This window comes from Salvelinus namaycush, chromosome 27, assembly GCF_016432855.1.
Source record: "Salvelinus namaycush isolate Seneca chromosome 27, SaNama_1.0, whole genome shotgun sequence".
NCBI classification, from domain to species: Eukaryota; Metazoa; Chordata; class Actinopteri; order Salmoniformes; family Salmonidae; genus Salvelinus; species Salvelinus namaycush.
In genome coordinates, this window is record NC_052333.1 from 36,728,745 (window position 1) to 36,756,731 (window position 27,987).

At 42.2% G+C, this 27,987-nt stretch overlaps 1 protein-coding gene across 2 annotated transcripts; it reads left to right on the top strand.

The window, feature by feature from the left end:
• On the top strand, positions 1–27,987 carry vps72a (vacuolar protein sorting 72 homolog a). Of its 2 annotated transcripts, none has more exons than XM_038966696.1 (6): positions 1–269; positions 17,356–17,508; positions 19,017–19,131; positions 22,059–22,235; positions 22,828–22,972; positions 27,317–27,987. In XM_038966696.1, exons 1-6 carry the CDS (start codon positions 153–155, stop codon positions 27,708–27,710), a joined length of 1,101 nt encoding a protein of 366 aa, XP_038822624.1. In that variant the 5' UTR covers positions 1–152; the 3' UTR covers positions 27,711–27,987. The 2 variants fall into 2 exon arrangements, with proteins under 2 accessions (XP_038822624.1, XP_038822625.1); XM_038966697.1 differs by lacking the exon at positions 1–269 and adding an exon at positions 3,475–3,689.

Here is a 27,987-nt window from a genome sequence, read left to right on the forward strand (position 1 = left end):
GGAAACGACAGGATGTGCTATATTTTAATAGAACATCTTTGATATCGACGTCATTAGCTGCTGCATAGTCTTTTGTGGTAGCTAACAACAAACAAGTTCTATTTTTCGGCTAGCTAGCACGTTCCCATTTAATCTAGCTGAGCTAGAGCAACATGAGTTTAGCATTTAGCAAAGAGCCCCGTAAAACGGCGGGGAACCGCATGTCTAAATTGTTAGATGCTGAAGAGGAAGATGAATTCTACAAGACCACATACGGTGGATTCAACGACGTAAGTAGCTAATTTAGCTAGCTGTCTTGGCAGATAGCTGGCTATTGCGTCGCAGTAGTGATCGGGAAACGAAGTTTAAAGTAATAATGTAGTTAGCGAACATTACACAGTACCCAGATCACAGGATTTGGAAGAGATGGCCCGCCCTCTAAATTCAGGGGGGTTCTACTTCAGCTGCAGTGTTTTCATTTCAAGGGACAGAGAATAGAGGAAGGACGTCAAACGTTTAGCCTGCGTCTGGATAAGACCCCCTGGTTAAATTGTGCTTAAGATCTTTCTTTTTTTACGTCTCTAAGTGGTTTATGGACACCTTCCTAAGATTGAGTTGCACCCCCCATTTTGCTATCAGAACAGCCTCAATTCATTGGAGCATAGACTACAATGTGTGGAAATCGTTCCACAGGAGGGATTCTGGCCCATATTGACTCATGCTCTCTTTCCACAGTAGTGTCAAGTTGGTTGGTGGACCATTTCTTGATACACATGGGAAACTATTGAGCAGTTGCAGTTCTTGACCCAAACCAGTGCACCTGGAACCTACTACATACCCGTTCAAACCAAGGCACTTACTTTTTTAACATTTTATTTGACCCTTATTTTACCAGGTAAATTGACTGACAACACATTCTCATTTACAGCAACGACCTGGGAAATAGTTACAGGGGAGAGGAATGAGACAATTGGAAGCTGGTGGTAGTTAGGTGGCCGTGATGGTATGAGGGCCGGATTGAGAATTTAGCCAGGACACCAGGGTTAACACCCGTGCTCTTACGATAATTGCCATGGGATCTTTAGTGAAAGGGCTTAAAATGAACAGTTTTGTCCACCAGCCACTTGTGCAGGTAGATAAAAAAACATCTAATACTTGTTTTGCCGTAAAAAAAAAAAAAGTTAAACTTTATTTTTCTTTAACTAGGCAAGTCAGTTAAGAAGAAATTCTTATTTACAATGACGGCCTACACCGGCCAAACCCGGACGACGCTGGGCCAATTGTGCGCCGCCCTATGGGACTCCCAATCACAGCCAGTTGTGATACAGCCTGGATTTGAACCAGGGTGTCTGTAGTGACGCCTCGAACACTGAGATGCAGTGCTTTAGACCTCTGCGCCACTCGGGAGCCCAAATGACATTACAGAAACAGATGACCGTGCTTTGTATTCTTTTTAAACAAGAAATGTATTAGTAAGAAGTAATGTGGTGTATTGCTCAATTTCATAAAAATGTGTGACCAGAGTCTTTTAATCTAAATATTCAGCAGCTCCTTTAAGGGTGGAAGTTTACTGTGGTAACAGGGCCACTGGAGTCCTGTGGTATGTATCAAATGAAATGCTATTTGTCACGTGCCGAATACAGCAGGTGTAGCCTTTACAGGGAAGTGTGAGAAAGAGAGATTTGGGATCTGACTAGGATGTCTAATTTGAGTGTGCTGCTTCAACTTATAAAGTTCAAACAAAACAATGTAAATAGCCAAGAAACACGAGGACAGTCTCACTTTGTAGACTTTCGAGTAAATTAGACCACATTTTAGGCCTGTGCCAAGTGCCTCCAAAAATGAATCTGTCAAGCACTTGGCTCATTGCACACAGCTCCCATGTCAGGCAGTGTTGCTGCGCTAGGTGGGATATGTATTTCTTTGTGCAATTAGCAGCTATGAAACAAAACAGCAGAAATACTTAAACAGCTACTGCTGCAGTTTTATAACCAAAACTCGCACGTGCTCATACTTGACTTATGACTATTTTTATTCTCAAATGTAATGCTCGCACTGTAGAGCCTTGCAGGTTGACCACCCGCCAATGTGGTGACCTTGAGTTGGTTAAAAATGGCGGGGAAAAGGGAGATTGTTCTTAATAAACCATGGTAGAAAGTATAAGCAGAGTGAGCTGAAGACAGGAGAAATTTAAGTGATTGAAGGTGAAGTATCGGAGGTGGTAGGAATGGTGAAGTTCTCAGAGACCGAGGCTTGCTCCGAGGGTCAGGATAAAGATGAGTCTGACAGGAGTGAAGTTTTTGGAAAAAGTGGACCCTTGCCTTTTGGCTGATCTATTTGTGGTTTCAGATTGGGTGAAAACAGAATTGGGTACTGTGGAATCGGCGAGGGTAACCAGAAGTGGTCTTGTGATAATTGTTTGTGCTTCAGCTGGTCAGAGGGAGAAGGCGCTCTGCGTTAAACGAATGGGGGCAAGAAATCTGAATTGTTTCACTCTCAAAAAAAGGGTGCCATTGAAAGGAGTGATTACTAGGGTAGCAGTAAATGTTAAAGTTAACCAACTGAAGGAGAAGATTCCCAGTGTTTGTGATGCTCGTCGTTTGGTGCAACGCAGACAGGGTGGCGTGAGTGGTGAAACAAAAGTCATTGTCTGTTCTTTTGAGTTTTTATGTTGAGTCTTCGCCCGGCAAAGTGATGTTAGGATATATAAGTTACCCTGTATGAGATTTTGTGCCGAATATATTACGTTGTTACAGGTGTCAAGCTTATGGGCATGTGGCAGCAGTGTGTAGGAGGGGAGAAGTGTGCAGAAGGGCATGAGACAAAGGAATGTGTAGCATACAGGGAAGTAGTTGTCGGGCTGCCCATGGGGTTGGGGATCAGAAATGTCCCGTACGAGAGAGGCAGGTTGAGGTTTCCAGGGTTAGAGTTGTGCAGAAGTAATTTTCTGAGGAAGATGGGGGAGGGATCTGGAGAGGAGTGGTGTGAGTAGTAGATCTGTACCAGTACAGAAGGATAGGCCAAAAGGTGATATATGTTTCAGTAAGTTTGGATTTTTCAGCATTTGTAGCAATGGTTATCAACTGTACTGCAAGGATGGAATGTAAAATCGCAGAAATTGAGGTTGTGTTGGGAGCTGCAGAGAGGTATTTGGGTGTGCGAGACTTGACATCAGAAGAGTTACAGGGTGTATTAAGTGGTGATGTCCCATCCTTTCAGGTTGTTGGCATGAGGTAGGACTAAATAGATTTAAATAGTGGAGTAAGGTGGTTATTTTATTTATTTGTAGGGTAGTGTTAGATGGAATGGAATTTGTTTATTTATACTTTTTTTTTTTTTAAGCAAAGTATAATGGAGTTGTACTCCAGTCTAGTAGGTGGCGGTAATGCAACATATTTGATGCCAACCGCCATTAAACCTCACCGAAGAAGGTTCTGTAGTGCCGTCAAACCTGAAGAAGAAAAAGCATGTCGCACCATATCGACGTCATTAGCTGCATGCATAGTCTTTTGTGGTAGCTAACGTTAACTAGAACTTGATTGTTAGCTTTCAACCAGCTAGCACGTTCCCTATTAATCTAGCTGTGCTAGTTCAACATGAGTTTAGCATTTAGCAAAGAGCCCCGTAAAACGGCAGGGAACCGCATGTCTAAGTTATTAGATGTTGAAGAAGATGAATTCTACAAAACAACATACGGTGGATTCAACGACGTAAGTAGCTAATTTAGCGTCGCAGTAGTGATTGGGAAACGAAGTGTACCGTAAAAATGTAGTTAGCGAACAGTACCCAGATCTCTTCCAAATCCTGTGATGGTCAGCTCTCTAAATTCAGTGGTTTCTACTTTAGCTGCAGTGTTTTAATATCAAGGGACAGATAATAGAGTTGGGACGTCAAACGTTCAGCCTGCTGCTGCTCTGACCCCCTTGTTAAATTGTGCATAGGATCATTTTTTTCATCTCTAAGTGATTCAATTTAGTGAGGAATGTGTGATTATTTAAATCTGAGTTTTTTTCATTTACTATCATCTTAAATTAAGATTGAATTATTTGTACATTTCTGATTGGACAAAACTTGTGTGAGAGAGATTTGGCATCTGACTAGGATCTCTATGTTGACTCAAACTAAAGTTGAAACAACAATGTAAATGGCTAAGAAACACGTGGACAGTCTCACTTTGTAGACTTTTGAGTAAATTTGACCAACTTTTAAGCCTGTGCCAAGTTCCTCAAAATGAATCTATCAGCACTTTACTCATTGCACACAGCTCCCATGCCGGGCAGTGTTGCTGCGCTAAGTAGGATATGTAATTTCTTTGTGCAATTCGCAGCTATGAAGCAAAATAGCAAAAATGATATACTGCAGCATTTTCCTAACATGTGCCAATACTTGACTTATGGAGTATTTTTATTTGCAAATGTAATGCTCGCACTGTAGAGCCTTGCAAGTAGACCACGTGGCTGGTGAAATAGACATTCTTACCCACCAGTACCTAAATTAACCTGCATTTGGTGGGTGGGTGGCTGGCGTTAATTTTATGCCCTGTTTAGGGAACACAGAGAGTCAGGACACCTGTCTACCATTCCATCTGAAAGACAGCACCCTACACAGGGAAATGTACCCAATCACTGCCCTGGGGAATTGGGATATATATATTTTTTAGACCAGAGGAAAGAGTGCCTCCTACTGGCCCTCCAGCACCACTTACAGCAGCATCTGGTCTCCCATCTAGGGACTGACCAAGACCAACCCTGCTTAGCTTCAGAGGCAAGCCAGCAGTGGGATGCAGGGTGCTATGTTGCTCTGAATGGCACATACACAATCCTTGTCTCAAGGCTTAACAATTCAGTCTCCTCCCCTTCATCTACACCATTTGAAGTGGATTTACCAAGTGATATCAATAATGGATCATAGCTTTCAGTTGGATTCGCCTGGTCATATCTAAAGTGTCATCATCTAAAATAACCCTAATTTATAACACAGTTCTTATTTGATTAATGGTGGTCGGACCCATCTATGTGAAGCTAGCCACAATAGTGGACTTTGCGGTTAGCCTTCAGAATTAAAGTAGACTGTTGGAATGTTATGTAAAATCAGCAAAAGACAATCATTTGTTAATTTCACAAAAATCTGTTGAAATCACACTGGATGTATTAAACTTTAGAATTGCGTTGGGGGCATACTTATTTCACTGTACAGCCTTATCAATGACATGGGGTATCAGTCTACTCAGTGACACAGAGGACGTTAGCGTCATAGCTCTTATTGCGGGACTCTGAAACAACTGTCAATTGAGCCACATTTTTTTGTCAACCTATGTGTATTGAACATTATTCCAGCGTAAAAACTATACTGCGTGGATGTTTTGGAGTCTAACTCTGAGGAGGACGTTGGGAAAAAATATATTTGGTATTGAGCGGACTGATAACCCATTTCATTGATCCCCAATCCTTAGGTAAAGCTTGTACAGTGCAATATGATTGTCAATACACACAATAGGCTGACTGGGGAGGTGATTTCACACAGTCACAGTCCCGCGATAAGAGCTACAACGCTAATATTTGCGTAAACTCTAAACAATTGTGTTCTGTGGGTGTCACCGAGTAAACTGATACCCCATTTCATTGCTTCACATTCCAACCTTGTTTAACATTATCTAGTCTAAATATGGCATGATTCCACCAATTGTAACCTTCTACATCACTTTCAAAGAGGTACTTTTATTTTTAAGGCAAACCGCAAATTCCGCTATTGTGCCTAATCCTTATTGTGGCTAGCTTCACAGTACATAGCCCGGTCTGGTCTAGCGTCACTAGACAGATGAAGCTAGCTGGCTGCTTATAACGTTAGCCCTGAAGTTCAATTTCAATAAGCGAACAACAAGTGGCTACCTAGCTAATACTTACTCACAAGGACTCCTAAATCATTGCTAAGAATAGTGAAAATGACTGCAGTTTCTACTGGTCATTGTTTTCAGGCTGGTTGTATTGGTGCTAGCTAGGTACCAAGCTAAAGCTAGCTAGCTACCCCAGAAGTTGTGGTCGAACAAATAATGCTTCATTACCAATGCGGTATTGTTGGTAATGGCCGGTGTTTGCTTGTTTGCAGACTTTTTTGTACAGCTTTTACAGTGCTACTGATAGTAGTGGTGGTGCTTGGCTTGCATGTGCAAATTCAGAACACACAACATTCTATAATGGAATTGTGTTTGACGCGTCAAATTAAAAGCTAATGTGTCAAATAGTGTTATTTGACGTATCTTTTTTGACGTGCAAAGACCCAAACGCTGTTCCATAGTATGTCGTGAAGCTAATAGCAGTGACGATAGTACTGTGTACCTCCGGTAGGGCAACATCTGAAAAATAGCGTACTTGGTAATGTTAGTGTGTACCGGTGGTCGACCAGCCGCAAAAGCCAACATCACCCACGAGAGAAACGGTTGATTGTCAAGGCCAATGAATTCCATTATCTTGGTGTTAATGGATTTCGCCTTTTGAGTTGTATCGCTGAAATTTTCTTACTCTTTGAATTGACTGCTCGACTTGTTGACTGCTCAATCCATACAGCAGACATTGTGGGCTAGGTTAGGAATGCTGTGTTGCACGTGTAGCGCAATTTTACGTGGCGTCATATAGGTATGCACGTCAGCATTGACATATGTTTTGCACATTGGTGTTAAACTAGACATCGTGCTGATACCAATGTTGGCATTTTTGCTAAATTCGTCCGATTCCGATATGTTCACCGATATATCGTGCGTCCCTACTTGAAAGTATTAATTAAAATACTTATTTCCAAAGTGGTCCTCGATGGTAAAAACAACACATATAATGATTAAAAGGCAAGACAAAATTACAAACAACCATGAATACATAAATTTATATTGACATCCTAAAAAGTGGGACCATTCACTGCACTTCTCCCTAACCTTAAAAATCAACCATATTCATTTCACATTAAAACAATATATTAATTAGTTTTACTGGGGGAGGTCAGGTAATGTAATTATGTGCACGAGCACAAAACGCCACATCTATAATGTTTGTCCTTTCCGAATCTACCATGTCAGGAATTTTTACATGTTAGAGTAACTATTCCAGCCAGAATAACCTTCTGTTTTTTGCGAACTCCAAGGTCCTCTGATAATGCTAGTCCCGTGCGAATCGGCATCCCTGTGTTTTTGAGATAAATGTGTGAGTTTATCTAGTAATATCTAACAATTTCACAACATATACCCAATACACACAAATCTAGGTAATGGAATTAGGAATATTTATATTATATACACTGCTCAAAAAAATAAAGGGAACACTTAAACAACACAATGTAACTCCAAGTCAATCACACTTCTGTGAAATCAAACTGTCCACTTAGGAAGCAACACTGATTGACAATAAATTTCACATGCTGTTGTGCAAATGGAATAGACAAAAGGTGGAAATTGTAGGCAATTAGTAAGACACCCCCAAAAAAGGAGTGATTCTGCAGGTGGTGACCACAGACCACTTCTCAGTTCCTATGCTTCCTGGCTGATGTTTTGGTCACTTTTGAATGCTGGCGGTGCTCTCACTCTAGTGGTAGCATGAGACGGAGTCTACAACCCACACAAGTGGCTCAGGTAGGGCAGTTCATCCAGGATGGCACATCAATGCGAGCTGTGGCAAAAAGGTTTGCTGTGTCTGTCAGCGTAGTGTCCAGAGCATGGAAGCGCTACCAGGAGACAGGCCAGTACATCAGGAGACGTGGAGGAGGCCGTAGGAGGGCAACAACCCAGCAGCAGGACCGCTACCTCCGCCTTTGTGCAAGGAGGTGCACTGCCAGAGCCCTGCAAAATGACCTCCAGCAGGCCACAAATGTGCATGTGTCTGCTCAAACGGTCAGAAACAGACTCCATGAGGGTGGTATGAGGGCCCGACGTCCACAGGTGGGGGTTGTGCTTACAGCCCAACACCGTGCAGGACGTTTGGCATTTGCCAAAGAACACCAAGATTGGCAAATTCGCCACTGGCGCCCTGTGCTCTTCACAGATGAAAGCAGGTTCACACTGAGCACATGAGCACATGTGACAGACGTGACAGAGTCTGGAGACGCCGTAGAGAACGTTCTGCTGCCTGCAACATCCTCCAGCATGACCGGTTTGGCGGTGGGTCAGTCATGGTGTGGGGTGGCATTTCTTTGTGGGGCCGCACAGCCCTCCATGTGCTCGCCAGAGGTAGCCTGACTGCCATTAGGTACCGAGATGAGATCCTCAGACCCCTTGTGAGACCATATGCTGACACATGCACATTTGTGGCCTGCTGGAGGTCATTTTGCAGGGCTCTGGCAGGTCACCTCCTTGCACAAAGGCGGAGGTAGCGGTCCTGCTGCTGGGTTGTTGCCCTCCTACGGCCGCCTCCACGTCTCCTGATGTACTGGCCTGTCTCCTGGTAGCGCCTCCATGCTCTGGACACTACGCTGACAGACACAGCAAACCTTTTTGCCACAGCTCGCATTGATGTGCCATCCTGGATGAACTGCACTACCTGAGCCACTTGTGTGGGTTGTAGACTCCGTCTCATGCTACCACTAGAGTGAGAGCACCGCCAGCATTCAAAAGTGACCAAAACATCAGCCAGGAAGCATAGGAACTGAGAAGTGGTCTGTGGTCACCACCTGCAGAATCACTCCTTTTTTGGGGGTGTCTTGCTAATTGCCTATAATTTCCACCTTTTGACTATTCCATTTGCACAACAGCATGTGAAATTTATTGTCAATCACTGTTGCTTCCTAAGTGGACAGTTTGATTTCACAGAAGTGTGATTGACTTGGAGTTACATTGTGTTGTTTAAGTGTTCCCTTTATTTTTTTGAGCAGTGTATATATATATATATATATATATATATATATAGACGAGCAATGTCAGAGCGGCATAGACTAAGATACAGTAGAATAGTATAGAATACAGTATATACATATGAGATGGATAATGCAAGATATGTAAATATTATTAAAGTGACTAGTGTTCCATGTATTAAAGTGGCCAGTGATTTAAAGTCTATGTATATAGGCAGCAGCCTCTGTGTGCTAGTGATGGCTATTTAACAGTCTGATGGCCTTGAAATAGAAAAACCGCTTTGATGCACCTGTACTGACCTCACTTTCTGGATGATAGCGGGGTGAACAGGCAGTGGCTCGGGTGGTTGTTGTCCTTGACAATCTTTTTGACCTTCCTGTGACATCGGGTGCTGTAAGTGTCCTGGAGGGCAGGTAGTTTGCCCCCGGTGATGCGTTGGGCAGACCGCACCACCTTCTGGAGAGCCCTCCGTTTGCGGATGGTGCAGTTGCCGTACCAAGCGGTGATACAGCCCGAGTGGATGCTCTCAATTGTGCATCTGTAAAAGTTTGTGAGTTTTAGGTGCCAAGCCACATTTCTTCAGGCTCCTGAGGTTGAAGAGGCACTGTTGCGCCTACTTCACCACACTGTGTGGGTGGACCATTTCAGTTTGTCAGTGATGTGTACGCTGAGGAACTTGAAGCTTTCCACCTTCTCCACTACTGTCCCGTCAATGTGGATGGGGGTGCTTCCTCTGCTGTTTCTTGAAGTCCATGATCATCTCCTTTGTTTAGTTGACGTTGAGTGAGAGGTTATTTTTCCTGTCACCACACTCCCAGATCCCTCAGCTCCTCCCTGTAGGCTGTCTCGTCATTGTTGGTAATCAAGTCTACTACTGTTGTGTCGTCTGCAAACTTGATGATTGAGTTGGTGACGTGCTTGGCCACGCAGTTATGGGTGAACAGGGAGTACTGGAGGGGACTGAGCACGCACCCTTGTGGGGCCCCAGTGTTGAGGAATAGTGAAGTGGAGGTGTTGCTTCCTACCTTCACCACATGAGGGCGGCCCGTCAGGAAGTCCAGGATCCAGTTGCACAGGGCAAGGTTCAGACTAGAGGTCGACCGACAATGATTTTTCAATGCCGATACCGATTATTGGTGGACCAAAAATGCCGATACTGATTAATCGGCCAATTTTTTTATTTTTTTAAATATTTTTTGGGGTAATAATGACAATTACAACAATACTGAATGAACACTTTTATTTTAACTTAATATAATACATCAATCAAATCAATTTAGCCTCAAATAAATAATGAAACATGTTCAATTTGGTTTAAATAATGCAAAAAAAAAAGTTGGAGAAGAAAGTAAAAGTGCAATATGTGCCATCTAAAAAAGCTAACGTTTAAGTTCCTTGCTCAGAACATGAGAACATATGAAAGCTGGTGGTTCCTTTTAACATGAGTCTTCAATATTCCCAGGTAAGAAGTTTTAGGTTGTAGTTGTAGGAATTATAGGACTATTTCTCTATACGATTTGTATTTCATATACCTTTGACTATTGGATATTCTTATAGGCACTTTAGTATTGCCAGTGTAACAGTATAGCTTTCGTCCCTCTCCTCGCCCCTACCTGGGCTCGAACCAGGAACACATCGACAACAGCCACCCTCGAAGCAGCGTTACCCATGCAGAGCAAGGGGAACAACTACTCCAAGTCTGAGCGAGTGACGTTTGAAACGCTATTAGCGCGCACCCCACTAACTAGCTAGCCATTTCACATCGGTTACACCAGCCTAATCTCGGGAGATGATAGGCTTGAAGGTATATACAGCGCAATAGCTGCTGGCAAACAGCTGTTTGAATGAATGCTTACGAGCATGCTGCTGCCTACCATCGCTCAGACTGCTCTATCAAATCATAGACTTAATAATAACACACAGAAATACCAGCCTTTTGGTCATTAATATGGTCGAATCCAGAAACTATAATTTCGAAAACAAAACGTTTATTCTTTCAGTGAAATACGGAACTGTTGGACTTCACACAGTTCGCAATGAGCCATGCGGCCCAAACTGCTGCATATACCCTGACTGCTTGCACGGAACGCAAGAGAAGTGACACAATTTCCCAAATTATAAGAAATTCATGTTAGTAGGCAATATTAACTAAATATGCAGGTTTAAAAATATATACTTGTGTATTGATTTTAAAGAAAGGCATTGATGTTTATGGTTAGCTACATTGGTGCAACGAGAGTGCTTTTTTCGCAAATGCGCTTGTTAAATCATCACCGTTTGTCGAAGTAGGCGCATCGATTATATGCAATGCAGGACACGCTAGATAAACTAGTAATATCATCAACCATGTGTAGTTAACTAATGATTATGTTAAGATTGTTTTTTTTAAGAAGATAAGTTTAATGCTAGCTAGCAACTTACCTTGGCTTCTTGCTGCCCTTGCGTAACAGCTAGTCACCCTTCCACGCAGGCTCCTTGTGGAGTGCAATGGTTAGAGCGTAGGACTAGTAACGGGAAGGTTGTAAAAATGAATCCCCGAGCTGACAAGGTAAAAATCTGTCGTTCTGCCCCTGAACAAGGCAGTTAATCCACCGTTCCTAGGCCGCCATTGAAAATAAGAATGTGTTCTTTACTGACTTGCCTAGTTAAATAAAGGTGTAAAAAAATAAAACGGCAAATCAGTGCCCAAAAATACCGATTGTTATGAAAACTTGAAATCGGCCCTAATTAATCGGCGATTCCGATTAATCGGTCGACCTCTAGTTCAGACCCAGGGCCTCGAGCTTAATGATATGCTTGTGTAACAGTATAACTTTAAACCGTCCCCTCGCCCCGACACGGGCGCGAACCAGGGACCCTCTGCACACAACAACTGACACCCACGAAGCATCGTTACCCATCGCTCCACAAAGGCCACGGCCCTTGCAGAGCAAGGTGCAACATTACTTCTAGGTATCAGAGCAAGTGACGTAACTGATTGAAACGCTAGTAGCGCGTACCCGCTAACTAGCTAGCCATTTCACATCCGTTACACTCACCCCCCTTTCAACCTCCTCCTTTTCCGCAGCAACCAGTGATCCGGGTCAACAGCTTCAATGTAACAGTATAACTTTAAACCGTCCCCTCGCCCCGACACGGGCGCGAACCAGGGACCCTCTGCACACATCAACAACGGTCGCCCACGAAGCGTCGTTACCCATCGCTCCACAAAGGCCACGGCCCTTGCAGAGCAAGGTGCAACATTACTTCTAGGTATCAGAGCAAGTGACGTAACTGACTGAAACGCTAGTAGCGCGTACCCGCTAACTAGCTAGCCATTTCACATCCGTTACACTTGGAGGGTACTATGGTGTTGAATGCTGAGCTATAGTCAATGAACAGCATTCTTACATAGGTATTCCTCTTGTTCAAATAGGATAGGGCAGTGTGATGACGATTGCATCTTCTGTGGCTCTATTGGGCCGATAAGCAAATTGAAATGGGTCTAGGGTGACGGGTAAGGTGGAGGTGATATGATCCTTGAATAGGTCTCTCAAAGCACTTCATAATGACAGAAGTGAGTGCTACGGGGCGATAGTCATTTAGTTCAGTTACCTTTGCTTTCTTGGGTACAGGAACAATGGTGGCCATCTTAAAGCATGTGTGGACAGCAGACTGGGATATAAATATGTCCGTAAACACACCAGCCAGCTGGTCTGCGCATGCTTTGAGGACGCAGCTAGGGATGCCATCTGGGCCGGCAGCCTTGCGAGGGTTAACGAGTTTAAATGTCTTACTCACGTCGGCCACAGAGAATAAGAGCCCGCAGTCCCACTGTTATCCTCAAAGCAGGCGAAGGTGTTTAGCTTATCTGGAAAGGAAGATTTCGGTGTCCACGACGTGGCTGGTTTTCCTTTTGTATTCCGGGGTTGTCCGTAGTCCCTGCCACATATGTCTCGTGAAGAACAGAATAGCATACTCTGAGTTGTCCTTATTTTAGGTCCTGATCTGGCGATGCCATATGGCTGTATGCTACACTCATTTAGCAAACAAGATTTGCTTAGAATTCCGTGGCATTATGTTATAGAATGGAGAATACAATTGAACTAAGCTGGTTAAAATAGAAAGGATATTTTCTCCAAATAATTTGTGTTGAACGCTTAACAAATATGTACTCTTATATGCTTAATTTAGTTATTTATGTAACTTTTTAGTTGGGCTATATGTTTTGATTTTTAATTCATTCTACGGCTGCATGATGTGACTAATGATGATTTGAAAAAAGTTACATGAAAGGCATGAGATAAGAAATGTAATATGTACTGTTTCTGTAAAATGTATATAGGTTCAGAAATTTTGTGAAACAGCACAGATAAAAAATATATGGCAAATAGAAATCAAACTCAGACATAGATGAGAGGTTGTGGGTAGAGTAAAGGGCAGGACTAAAAACAAACAAAATATAACTATTGTAAAATATATTGGCTTCTACATACATTTTACAGACAGTGTTGTTCATTAGTTTAGAAAAATATATATTTTAGAATGTATATACCACTACCGTTCAAAAGTTTGGGGTCACGTAGAAATGTCCTTGTTTTTAAATAAAAGCACATTTTTGTCCACTTAAAATAACATCAAATTGATCCGAAATACAGTGTAGACATTGTTGTAAATGACTATTGTAGCTGGAAACAGCTCATTTTATTTAAAAAATAATAATGGAATATCAACGTAGGCGTACAGAGGCCCATTATCAGCAACCATCACTCCTGTGTTCCAATGACACGTTGTGTTAGCTAATCCAAGTTTAGCATTTTAAAAGGTTAATTGATAATTAGAAAACCCTTTTGCAATTATGTTAGCACAGCTGAAAACTGTTGTTCTGATTTAAAAAAGCAATACAACTGGCCTTCTTTAGACTAGTTGAGTGTAAGGAGCATCAGCATTTGTGGGTTCGATTACAGGCTCAAAATGGCCAGAAACGAATACTCTTCTGAAACTTGTCAGTCTATTCTTGTTCTGAGAAATGAAGGCTATTCCATGTGAGAAATTGCCAAGGAACTGAAGATCTCGTACAACGCTGTGTACTACTCCCTTCACAGAACAGCGCAAACTGGCTCTAACCAGAACAGAAAGAGGAGTGGGAGGCCCCGGTGCACAACTGAGCAAGTGGACAAGTACATTAGTGTCTAGTTTGAGAAACAGACGCCTCACAAGTCCTCAACTGGCAGCTTCATTAAATAGTACCCGCAAAACAACAGTCTCAACCAGTCTTCCATAATTTGGAATTATGGAATTTGTTGTGGAAGAATGGTGTCTCAACCCTCCATTAGAGTTCCAGACACTTGTAGAATCTATGAAGTCAACGGACAGATTTTTTTAGGTACACCCGTCTTGTAGTCTGTGCCTCCAGAACAGCCTTAATTCTTTGGGCATGGATTCTACAAGTCGGAAACATTCTACAGGGATATTGGTTCATGCTGACATGATGGTACACCGCTGCCACCAGCCTGTAACGTTGAGCACAGGCAGAATGGGTCCATGGGCTCATTCTGCTTATTCCAAATCCTGACTGCCATCACTATGACGCAACAGGAACCGGGATTCATCAAACCAGGCGATGTTTGTCTTCTCAATTGTCCAGTGTTGGTGATCGCGTGCCAAATGGAGCCTTTTCTTTTTTTTTTTTAGTTGATAGGCGTGGAACCTGGTGTGGTCATCTGCTGCAATAGCCCATCCGTGACAAGGATCGACGAGTAGTGCGTTCCGAGATGCCTTTTGTGGCCCACCTGTTGGCTTGCACGACTCTTGCCATCCTCCTTCGACAATCTGTTTTCGCCCACAAGACTGCCACTGACTGGATGTTTTTTGTTTGTCGCACCATTCTTGGTAAACCCTAGACAGTGTTGTGCAAGAAAAGCCCAGGAGGGAAGCCGTTTCTGAGATTCTGGATCCGGCGCGCCTGGCACCGACAATCATATCACGCTCAAAGTCGCTTAGGTCACTCTTTTTGCCCATTCTAACGTTAATTCGAACAGTAACTGAATGCCTGTCTGCCTGCTGTGTATATAGCAAGCCACGCCCATGTGACTCACTGTCTGTAGGAGCTATCTATTTTCATGAACAGGGTGGTGTACCTTTATAAACTGCCGTGTGTGTGATTATTTGTATTTATTTTTGTCGAACGAACAGCTGACTGAATGACCACAATGCAGCAGCACACAGGCCAGGAACATCTAACCCTGGCAATTTGTCTGCTAAACTCATGGTTACACACTCAATGGCTGACTGGTATTGTGATGCAATAATTTCCATGGTAATATAGAATGTTCATTCAAATGATAACTGATTTAGCTCATATTTTTTGTAATGTGAATCAAATCTTAGCACATTTTACTTCCTGTTTTGCTGCTATGGGTACCTCAATAATTCTATATTATCAGTGCGCTGGAGAGGTTCCAACCAACGTAATGCACCAAGTACACATGTCGATCAGGAGCTCTCCCAGGCCAGTCCTGTTCTCTTATATACTGCAGACAAGTTATATTTGCATGATTTAGCTTATTCGTCATTCATAATTAATTCATCATTAACGTTTGCTTCATTCATGTGACCGACCAATACCTCATGAAGCTTCTTCTCTCTAAGCCGAGACGTTGAAACTGAGATATCTTTCATTCTCAAATCAAGGGTCTGGGCGTATTGAACGAATCCTCACTATCAGTATCTGCAATCAGTCACTTGCATGAACACAGAAATTGGTTATTAGAAAAGCACAAACATTTTCCATCACACCATCATTGACGTGAATGGGGAAGCCCATTCTATTTCTATAACAGTAGATGCCGTCAGGGGGGATAAAAATGCTATTCGAAAGGTTATTACGGTGACCGGGGTCATTTTGCTGGCCAATTACATCATCCAAAATTCCATGACCAACAAAGTGTCTTAATAGGTAGGGCTGTGGCGACGTTTCCTTTATATCACCAATTATTTCTGGTTTTATCAACGTTAGCCAACTAACTCGTTGACCCCCCCCCCCCCCCCCCCCGTCGAGTCCTGTGTGCGTCCTTATGTTTGTGTTCCTTGGAGTTTTAGCTGTTAGGAATAGCTAATAGCTTCAAACGGTCAAAAGTTTGAGCCAAATTTGTAGGAGCGAAACAGAAACCGCTCTTTGTCCCCACCGCGGATAGCGGATATCGAAGCTTACTCGCGTATATGTGGTTCTTTAAACTAAGCGGTGACACCATTTTCAAATCGGGAAACTTTGTGTTTGTGAACCCTAATATGGGAAACGCTGAAGTAGAGAAATAAAGAGATTGGCGGATTTTACTTGTTTTATCACTAGCTTCTTTTTTGAAACCTTAATTTGTGAAGCTTACATATGCCTGTGTTTGTGATGTTATTGATTGCAGGAATCCATACTTTTTGATGATAAATGCATTACAGGTGACCTTTGCTAAAACGCATATCAGAGAATTAGGCTAATTGAGTTCCAAACCAGATCTTTTGTCCAATCAAATGTGTTTAATTGTTGAGATGGCGCTTCATGTTTGGTTGTGATGCAAGGCAGCCGTATACAGATCTGATGTGAATTTTGGTGGAGACCTCATTATTCATTTATCGTAACGTATGGATTACAGCAACCAATTACAGCAACATTTAGCTACAAAGGACAGATGTGAGTATACAGCAAACTTCAAAATTGACTTTCCTTAGACTACAGAATGATTTAAAGCACTTAGGCCAAATGCAGGGGTGTCAAACTAATTTTGCGCTGGGGGCTGCATTCGGTCTTCAACGATGTCCGGAAGGTCGCACTGAAAATGTGTTAGATGTCCTTGCTGTCAATATGTGCAAAAAAAAAAAAGAGTCCTCTATCCATAATTTTTTTTACATTTGTGATGCTCCCTGACTGTGTAATGATTGTTAGCAGCCTGGACAGTCAAGAAAATATATGAATATAGGTCCATTATTGTTTCGATTTGGTTTTAGTCGTTTTAAATTATATTGAGTTTGTGTCCCCCCCACCATTTTAAAGTATATTGAGTTCGCCCAATTATTAAAAAAATAAAAAATAATGGATCAGTTTTAAAATCAAATTGGCCTGTATCTTGGACTCTTCGCTGTGTAGTCTTATGAGTAGGTACATCGCTGGCTCACATTTTCACACCACACTAAAAGTATTATTAGAACAGACATTCCCATTCAAGTCAGTGTTCTGTGGGGACGGTGTTGTAGGGGCTACTAGCATTGAGTGAGTGATATATTTCTCTCTTGAGCTTTTTTCTACTAGCTGGCGTGCATAAAGATGGCGGCTTCAATGCAGTTACTTGTTTGCTAACTTTGCCGTATTGTAGCTTGCCCTTTGGATATCTCTGTTTTTGTATCTGCATTAGCAGAGTATGCATGGTCCCAATTATAACTCCTGGACACCGGCAATTTTTATAAAGTAGACTGTATTGCTTTATGGGTTTATTTGGTCCATGTAAATAAAACATTTATTTGGCCATTCGCTATCGACCATTATTAATATGTATGTTTGATTTGGACTCTCCCTCAAGGAATCAGGAGATGATGAGTACAGAGGGGAGCACTCGGACACAGAGGACGAGGTCGACAGTGACTTTGACATAGATGAGGGTGACGAGCCCGATAGTGACCAGGAGGATGATGCGCCTCGCAGGAAGAGTCGAGTTGTCACCAAAGCTTATAAGGTAACTTAATGCACTTGCATCCTCACTACTTCTACCCAACAACCACAATGTGCACCCCTGGGGGACCGCGAACATAGGCGATCAACCACTAGACTACAACTAAAAGTTAATACCGGGTCATTCCATATTGAATTAATCACCCTTTTTGATTTTAACAAAAATTCCCATGCACATTTACCCATGAGAGAAATGGTTATAATCAGGGCCACGTGTATGCCTAACAGACCGTGGCAAACACATTGATAGAACATCGTCTTGGCACAACTCGCGTATGACCATCCATTCAAGAGCAGAAGATGCTCAAAGTTAACCCATATTGGACCCCCTACCATGCGACATTGATATCCTCATTGATATGCATCATTTGATTTTGGTATCGTTTTTAGAGCCGACCTCACTTAGTCGACTGGTCGATTGTTTGGTCGATAGGCTATTGGTCGACCGAGAATTATTTTAGTTGAGCAGTAGCAAAAGAAAAACTAAATATCATTGTGTACAAGACACCTGTCTGATGCGCGCCTGACTGTGTGGACTGATCCATTGTGGGGATGTCACAGTCCATCAGTCTAAGACATTGAAATGATATATGGTTATATTACATACAGAGCATTCGGAAGGTATTCAGACCTCTTCACTTTTTACACATTTTGTTATGTTAGAGCCTTATTCTAAAATGTATTAAATGTTTTCCTCATCAATCTACACACAATAATGACATGGCGAAAACAGGTTTTTATTTTAGCAAATGTATTAATACATTTTAAAAAGTATCACATTTACAGAAGTATTCAGACCCTTTACTCAGTAATTTGTTGAAGCACCTTTGGCCGTGATTACAGCCTCGAGTCTTCTTGAGTATGGCGCTACAAGCTTGGCGCACCTGTATTTGGGGAGTTTCTCCCATTTCTTATTTGCAGATCCTCTCAAGCTCTGTCAGGTTGTCGCTGCACAACTATTTTCAGGTCTCTCCAGAGATGTTCGATCGGGTTCAAGTCCGGGCTCTGGCTGGGCCACTCAAGGACATTGAGATTTGTCCCGAAGCCACACCTTCGTTGTCTTCGCTGTTTGCTTAGGGTCGTTGTTGTAAAGGTAACCTTCGCCCCAGTCTGAGGTCCTGAGCGCTAGTTTAGAAAGAACTCTAAAAACCTGTTTTCACGTTGTCATTATAGGGAAGTAGATTGATGAGAGAAATGTTTTATTTAATCAATTTTAGAATAAGGCTGTAACGTAACAAAATGTGGAAAAAGTGAAAGGGTCTGAATATTTTCCGAATGCACTGTATATGGAAAAATACACGTTTTACTATTTGGTCCAAAAGAACAGACTCTTGGTCGACCAAGTTTTTTTTCTTTGTCGGAGACAGCCCTAATCGTTTTAGATAATGCCATTTATGAAAATGTATCAAAGTATGAACTTCCGAGGTATATGAACTTTAATAAATCATGTGGGTTTTGCATGTTTTTTTCATACTGTATGCAAATTTTCCACGCACATTGTTTTATTCCAAGGAACCTCTGAAGGTGACCAAGCCTAAACCAAAGAGGCCCTCGGAGGAGCTGAAGAAGACGGAGAAAGTCAAAACGGAGAGGAGGGTGCCGCTGGAGTTTCAGGACTTTGGAGAGAGTAAGAGGCCTCTATCTATACGGGCTCTATTTTCAGCAAAGCAACTTACTGCCCAAACGCAAGTGGGTTTACAGTATTGGCTGTGGTATTTTCCTACCATAACGTAAGGATTGGCAATTTATCAATATAACATTAGCAAGCTTACACTGAGGTGGGAGGGGTGGCATTATCTGAGATGTGTCCTTTAAAATGCCCATATGCCCAAGGAAAATTGCACATTTCATTGAATATCTCATGTTTAAACGGAATTCTCTGTAACAAACATGGGCGTTGCAGATATGCATGGTGGAAAGAGTCAATTAAAATAGCTACGTCTAGGCTATCTCTCTTGTTGAAAAGCCTGTTTCTGATGACAGCATGGTAGGAATGTAATTTTGAGACCAAATTATGAATCATTTTGAGCAAACATTTTGGGACACAGTAACGATGTCATTTCTCAAATACCAGCAACAATCACAATTTAGTTTTTACTGTCAGAAGTTACTTAGTGAGCTAAAGTAGTCGTCAACTCCTAGTGCTGATACACACACGCGCAGCCTTCCTCATAACTGGAGTCAAATTCTGGTGTCACCACCTGCACCATAGCTGGATCTACACAACCGATGTCTCAGAGATATTTATATATGGTATCGTTTTATATATATATATATATACAGTGGGGAGAACAAGTATTTGATACACTGCCAGTTTTTTTGCAGGTTTTCCTACTTACAAAGCATGTAGAGGTCTGTCATTTTTATCATAGGTACACTTCAACTGTGAGAGACGGAATCTAAAACAAAAATCCAGAAAATCACATTGTATGATTTTTAAGTAAATAATTAAGTAGTTACCAGCAACAATAGTCATTTATAACATTAGCCACGTCTACACTGTATTTCTGATCAATTTGATGTTATTTTAATGGATTTAAAAAATAATAATAAAAACTTTTCTTTCAAAAACAAGGACATTTCTAAGTGACCCCAAACTTTTGAACGGTAGTGTGTGTGTATATATCTTTATCTCAGTGCATTCGGAAAGTATTCAGACCCCTTGACTTTTTCCAAATTTTATTACATTAATGCCTTATTATAAAATTGATTAAATTTAATATTTTCTTCATCAATCTACACACAATACACCATAATCACAAAGCAAAAACAGTTTTTTTTTTCTAATTTTTGCAAATGTATTCAAATAAAAATTCAGTCCCTTTGCTATGAGACTCGAAATTGAGCTCCGGTGCATCCTTTTTCCATTGATCAACCTTGATGTTTCTACGACTTGATTGGAGTCCACCTGTGGTTAATCCAATTGATTGGACATGATTTGGAAAGGCACACACCTGTCTATATAAGGTCCCACAGTTGACAGTGCATGTCAGAGCATAATCCAAGCCATGATGTTGAAGAAATTGAAAGAAGTTTGGAACCGCCAACACTCTTCCTAGAGCTGGCCGCCCGGAAAAAGTGAGCAATCATGGGAGAACGGCCTTGGTCAGGGAGGTGACCAAGAACCTGATGGTCACTGACAGATCTCCAGAGTTCCTCTGTGGAGATGGGAGAACCTTCCAGAAGGACAACCATCTCTGCAGCACTCCACCAATCAGGCCTTTATGGTAGAGTGGCCAGACAGAAGCCACTCCTCAGTAAAAGGCACATGACAGCCCGCTTGGAGTTTGCCAAAAGGCACATAAAGGACTCTGACCATGAGAAACAATATTCTCTGGTCTGATGAAACCACAATTGAACTTGTTGACCTGAATGCCAAGCGTCACGTCTGGAGGAAACCTGGCACCATCCCTATGGTGAAGCATGGTAGTGGTAGCATCATGCTGTGGGGATGTTTTTCAGCGGCAGGGACTGGGAGACTAGTTAGGATCGTGGGGAAAGATGAACGGGACAAAGTACTGATAGATTCTTGATGAATACTTGCTCCAGAGCGCTCAGGACCTGACTGGGGCGACGGTTCACCTTCCATCAGGACAACAACCCTAAGCACACAGTCACGACAACGCAGGAGTGGCTTCGGGACAAGCCTCAATGTCCTAGAATGGCCCAGCCAGAGCCCGGACTTGAACCTGATTGAATATCTCTGGAGAGACCTGAAAATAGCTGTGCAACGACGCTCCCCATCCAACCTGACAGAGCCGGAGAGGATTTGCAGAGAAGAATGGCAGAAACTCCCCAAATACAGATGTGCCAAACTTGTAGCGTCCTACCCAAGAAGACTCAAGGCTGTAATCGCTGCCAAAGGTGCTTCAACAAAGTACTAAGTAAAAGGGTCTGAATACTTATATAAATGTGATATTTCCATTTTTTTTTAAATTACACATTAGCAAAAATGTCTAAAAACCAGTTTTTAATTGTTGGCAGTATTACCATATGGCCCAACGCCTTACAAACAGTCCAGTCCAACTCGTATTACAAAAGTATCCCTTTCTGAAAAATGTGCCAACATTACATTTTGTGAAAATAGTCAAATATGTAAGAACACATAGTATGAAAAGGTACAGGGCACACTCGGTACAAATGACTCATAGAATGGAACATAACTTGGTGGAACTTGCAACAGGGTTATGGGGATCACAGAATTCCATCCAGGAGGGAACTACCAATTAATTATATGCCTGAGCAACAGTCCAGCACTGCTGTGGGCAGTAAATCATTAACGTTGGCTTAATGCCCACTGAAACCCCAAAAGAATAAGCCATTTGACTACGTTAAAAGGGAGACACCGACCCACAAGGTTACACATGCTGTCACAGAAGCGATTTATGGCAAAGATAGGAGGTGCGTACTCTACCTTTTTTTGACTCTGATTTAGCCAATAGTGTCAAATCTAATGCAGACACGTATTGGGTAATTGACTAATTTAATAATGTTAAATTGTATTTTGAGTGGAACATCCCTGTAAGCCTTGTCACTGACTGGCAACTTCCCCAGCTCGGAAGTCTGTGCGCCAGTCGACCAGCGAGCATACGCGGAAGACCAACCTGCGACTGCAAGAAAGACAGGATGCCCCACGACGGCGGAGGGGAGCCCACCACGACCGGCCCCTGACCCAGGAAGAGTTGCTGGCTGAGGCCAAAATAACTGCTGAGCTCAACCTCCGATCCCTAGGTAAGACTAAAGGGGGAATCTAAATGGTCAAGAGTTGCCCTGTTAATTCCCAATAACGACGACGTGGTTCAAGTTCAATTAAGTTTACTGATTCATAACATCACCGTCCACATAGGCACAGTGAAACAGTAACAAGAAATTGTGCAAAAATACAAGGGAGTGCACACCATAATTGCAGGTGTTTAAACTACCTGAATAGTAATTAGACATATAGTGGAACTTGAATATACAAGTTAACAGCTCATGTTACCTGAATGGATTACAATGGGTTCCTATGAATCCCTATTACATGGTTTGATATTAATGACGTTGGTGGGAAATAAACTCTCTAAAAATATATTTAAAATGGAGGTTTAAGGACAAAAGCAGGGAAGGGAAAAATGGATGTCTCAGAATGAGACGGAGCGGAGATTTGTCCACACACAAAGCCGTGAATGGGTCTCTTGCCCATCCAGAATAATTGACAGAAAAAATACCTAGCGCTAAAAGATATGACACATGGCAGTGCATACTGAACAATGTGAGAAAATATGTCCAGAGCTTGGCCAGGGTTGTGTTAATTTGACCATTTCTGTATGTTCTTATTTTAAAGAGAACTACGAGCGTCTTGAGGCTGACAAGAAAAAACAGGTCCATAAGAAGCGGCGATTTGAGGGCCCCACCATCCGCTACCACTCTGTCCTCATGCCCCTGGTGCCCCACTCCATCTTAAAAGAGGAGAACGTGGATGTAGAAGGGTAAGGAGACACATTTTTAGGGGTTGGGAACATGTTGTTTTGCTGAATATCTGCATTTGAGTTTCAGATTTTTTTTTTTACAAGAATGTAGCAATGCTATTGGAAACAGATCGTTAAAAGCCTTCTCGTTTCTGGATAAATGCAGGGCCGGCGGCAAAATGAATCGGTTGGACAGGCATTTGATTTCCTTTAGACCGGCATGTTTTTTTTTCAAAGGTGTTGTCCTAAAGACAGGCAGTCATTGTCATGTGGTTAATCATAAAAATCAGAATTGAAAATGATACAAATCTGAAAATTCGAATTCAACTAAGGCGAGAGCACCAGCCTCTGCCATATGGACACATTGATAGCCTACACTGTGATCCATTGGCGGCTAAAGAAATCTGCTCATGGAACTCCGAGATAGCCAATGCAGCAGTCTTCAACTAAATAAAAATGCATATGCCTAAAGCCGACAAATAAAAACACAACCTGGTGAAAATGTTCCAATAACATGTTTCAAGCAGACCACCATAGTCCCTGTGCCCAAGAACACTAAGGTAGCCTCCCGAAATGACTATCGGCCTGTAGCACTCACGTCTGTAGCCATGAAGTGCTTTGAAAGGCTGGTCATGGCTCGCATCAACGCCATCATCCCAGAATCCCGAGACCGACTCCAATTCGCGTACCGCCCCAACAGATCCACAGATGATGCAATCTCTATTGCACTCCACACTGCCCTTTCCCACCTGGACAAAAGGAACACCTACGTGAGACTGCTATTCATTGACTACAGCTCAGTGTTCAACACCATAGTGCCCTCAAATTTTTTATTTATTTTATTTCACCTTTATTTAACCAGGTAGGCAAATTGAGAACACGTTCTCATTTACAATTGCGACCTGGCCAAGATAAAGCAAAGCAGTTCGACACATACAACAACACATAGTTACACATGGAGTAAAACAAACATACAGTCAATAATACAGTGAAAAATAAGTCTATATACAATGTGAGCAAGTGAGGTGAGATAAGGGAGGTGAAGGCAAACAAAATATATAAATAAAAATATAAAAAAGGCCATGGTGGCGAAGTAAATACAATATAGCAAGTAAAAACACTGGCATGGTTGGTTTGCAGTGGAAGAATGTGCAAAGTAGAGATAGAAATAATGGGGTGCAAAGGAGCAAAATAAATAGATAAATACAGTAGGTAAAGAGGTAGTTGTTTGGGCTAAATTATAGATGGGCTATGTACAGGTGCAGTAATCTATGAGCTGCTCTGACATCTGGTGCTTAAAGCTAGTGAGGGAGATAAGTGTTTCCAGTTTCAGAGATTTTTGTAGTTCGTTCCAGTCATTGGCAGCAGAGAACTGGAAGGAGAGGCGGTGAAAATGTTAAATCAAAGTTTATTTGTCACGTGCGCCAAATACAACAAGTGAAATGTTACAGGCTCTGACCAAAAGTGCAAAAAAGGTGTTAGGTGAGCAATGGGTAAGTAAAGAAATAAAACAACAGTAAAAAGACAGGCTATATACAGTAGCGAGGCTATAAAAGTAGCGAGGCTACATACAGACACAGGTTAGTCAGGTGGATTGAGGTAGTATGTAGATATGGTTAAAGTGACTGCATATATGAAGAACAGAGAGTAGCAGAAGCGTAAATAAGGGGGTGTTGGGTGGCGGGACACAATGCAGATAGCCCGGTTAGCCAGTGTGCGGGAGCACAGGTTGGTCGGCCCAATTGAGGTAGTATGTACATTAATGTATAGTTAGTGACTATGCATACATGATAAACGGAGAGTAGCAGCAGCGTAAAAAGAGGGTTTGGGGGAGAGCACACAATGCAAATAGTCCAGGTAGCCATTTGATTACCTGTAAAAACTGTTAAATGCCTTTTTGTCCTAGACTTGGCAATCCGGCCCCGCTTGTCATGCGGTAGTAGAGAGAACAGTCTATGACTGGGCTGCTGGGGTCTTTGACTATTTTTAGGGCCTTCCTCTGACACCGCCTGGTGTAGAGGTCCTGGAAGGCAGGCAGCTTAGCCCCAGTGATGTACTGGGCCGTACGCACTACCCTCTGTAGTGCCTTGCGGTCAGAGGCCGAGCAATTGCCATACCAGGCAGTGATGCAACCAGTCAGGATGCTCTCGATGTTGCAGCTGTAGAACCTTTTGAGTATCTCAGGACCCATGCCAAATCTTTTTAGTTTCCTGAGGGGGAATAGGCTTTGTCGTGCCCTCTTCACGACTGTCTTGGTGTGTTTGGACCATTCTAGTTTGTTGTTGATGTGGACACCAAGGAACTTGAAGCTCTCAACCTGCTCCACTACAGCCCCGTCGATGAGAATCAAATCAAATTTTATTTGTCACATGCAGATGTTAATGCGAGTGTAGCGAAATGCTTGTGGGGGCGTGCTCGGTCCTCCTTTTCCTGTAGTCCATATGTCCCCATTACCAGTAAAACATAATCAAAACCTATTTCTTTCACTTACTTGCTGTGCTGTTTCGTTGTTAATTTGTTCAGACGTTTCATTCTCAACCAAGATTTCTATGGAATGCCGTTTGGGTGTCAAGAAAGAAACATGTCAAATAACACTATTTGACCAATCAGGACCTGAATATGACTGCACCTCACACAATTGAACATGTTCATAATTTTTTTACGTGGTTATTACTATCACATCAATTCATCGATACATATGCTATGATGCTGGTAAAGTTGTCTCGCGCACCTACAGTGCTGGTCATAAAAAAAGGCTAGCTAGCTCATGGATGCAAACAAAAACATAGCAAACTGACAATCTAGGTTTCATCATCTAAAATAACCCTAATTTATAACACAGTTCTTATTTGATTAATGGTGGTCAGACCCATCTATGTGAAGCTAGCCGCAATAAGGTTTAGCCAGAATAGTGGACATTTCAAAATAAAAGTATGGCATAATTCTATTTGTATTCATTTGCATCAATGTCAATGGCATACTTTTATTTTGAAGGCAAACAGCGAATTCCACTATTGTGGCTAACTTCACAACACATAACCCGGTCCGATCGGGCCTCACTAGCCAGATGAAGCTAGCTGGCTGCTTATAACGTGAGCTTTGGGCAACAGGGTGAAGTGGCTGGCAAGCTATTTAGTTTTCATGAAGTTCAATTTCAATAGGCGAACAAGTGGCAACCTAGCTAATACTTACTCACAAGAATTCCTAAATCATTGCTAAGAATAATGAAAATGACTGACTGCAGCTTCTACTGGTTGTTGTTTTCAGGCTGGTTGTATTGGTGCTAGCTAGGTAGCAAGCTAAAGCTAGCTACCCCAGAAGTTGCGGTTGAACAAATTATGCTTTATTACCAAATCTTTATTGTGAACACATCGTTCGTGGCCGGTGTTTACTTGTTTGCAGACTTTTTTGTACAGCTTTGACAGTGCTACTGTATCTTTTTTGACACGCAAAGACCCAAATGGCGTTCCATAGTATATGTTGCAGTGATGCTATTACTGTGTAACTCTGGTAGGACAACATCTGAAAAATAGCGCACTTGGTAGTGTGTACCAGTCCTCAACCAGTCGGCGAAAGCCAACATCACCCATGACAGAGAGCGGTTGATTGTCAAGGGCAATGAATTCCATTATCTTGGCGTTAATGGATTTCGCCTTTGAGTTGTCTCACTGAAATGTTCTTACTCTTTCAAATTACTGCTCGACTTGTTGACTGCTCGATCAACACAGCAGACATTGTGAGCTAGGTTAGGAATGCTGTGTTGCACGTGTAGTTCAACATTTTACAGTTTTTACCATCAGCGTCAAACTAGACATCGGCCAATACCGATGGTGGCATTTTTAGCTAATATTGACCGATTCCGATATGTTCACCGATTTATATCGTGCATCCCTAGTTATTTTTCTTAATTTACATTTTTTATTCTATTCATTTATTTTTTACTTCAGTTTATTTTAGTAAATACTTGAACTTATTTTTCTTAACTACGTTGTTGGTTTTAATATATATATATATATATAATAAGAATTTGTTCTTAACTGACTTGCCTAGTTAAATAAAGGTCAAATAAAAACAGCAGACAGGATGCAGCAGCCGTCTTGCTGAAATCAAGTACTATTTGAATGTGAAAGTAATATTGGATGCATCTTCTGTATCGTTTTTGTCTCGTTGTTTAAGCCCAAGTAGCCACTAGTCTACGCTACTTGGCAATGGCCACAGTGTAGACCTGGAGTAGAGTACAGCATTGTTTACAATAAAGCTATTATTGCCCTCTGTCGGTAGTCTGTTTCATTACATATTTAACCTTTATTTAGCCAGGGAGTCTATGTACCACTAACTAAAGTGTTTGTATTTGTTTATTTAAAGGTTAGACCAGGACACACCGCTGCTCGTTGCTTCTGTGGCACCAAGTCCAGTGCCTTCCCAGCAACCCTTGGGAGGTCTTTGCTCCCGCACTTACATCACCTTTAGCGACGAGGAGGCCTTTGAGGCTGCCTTCCCCCAGGCTGTGCGGACCGGCTCCCAGCCCCCCACCCAGGAAGTATGTCCTGTCACCCACAAGGCTGCATTATACAGAGACCCAGTTACAGACATCCCCTATGCCAACACACGAGCCTTTCGCATTATTCGCGAAGCCTACCGCAAATATGTGGCAGCTCATGGATTCCCCAACTCTGCTGGGGGTTTCTCTGTGGTTGATGCCTCAGGTTCCAGGAGTGCACGCCAGAAAATGGTCAAGCAGAGCACAGTTGCAAGGTAGAGGCTTCTATTCTCTCAGAAGTCATGTCCTCCTTCAATTTAGAGCCCAACATCTGTTCAAAGATTTAAATCTACAGTGGGATTCATCTTTCACCGAAATGGCAGCCCCAGTACTTGTTTTGGTGTACAGCTGAAGCATAGGGCTATGGAAATTCTTGTTTGTAAACATTGGAATAATAGAATTTACATTTGGGATAAAGCGGTGCTTTCCAACCCTGTTCCTGCAGAGCTACTGTCCTGTAGGTATGTGAATAAAATGTTCAAAAAATTTCCTTTAA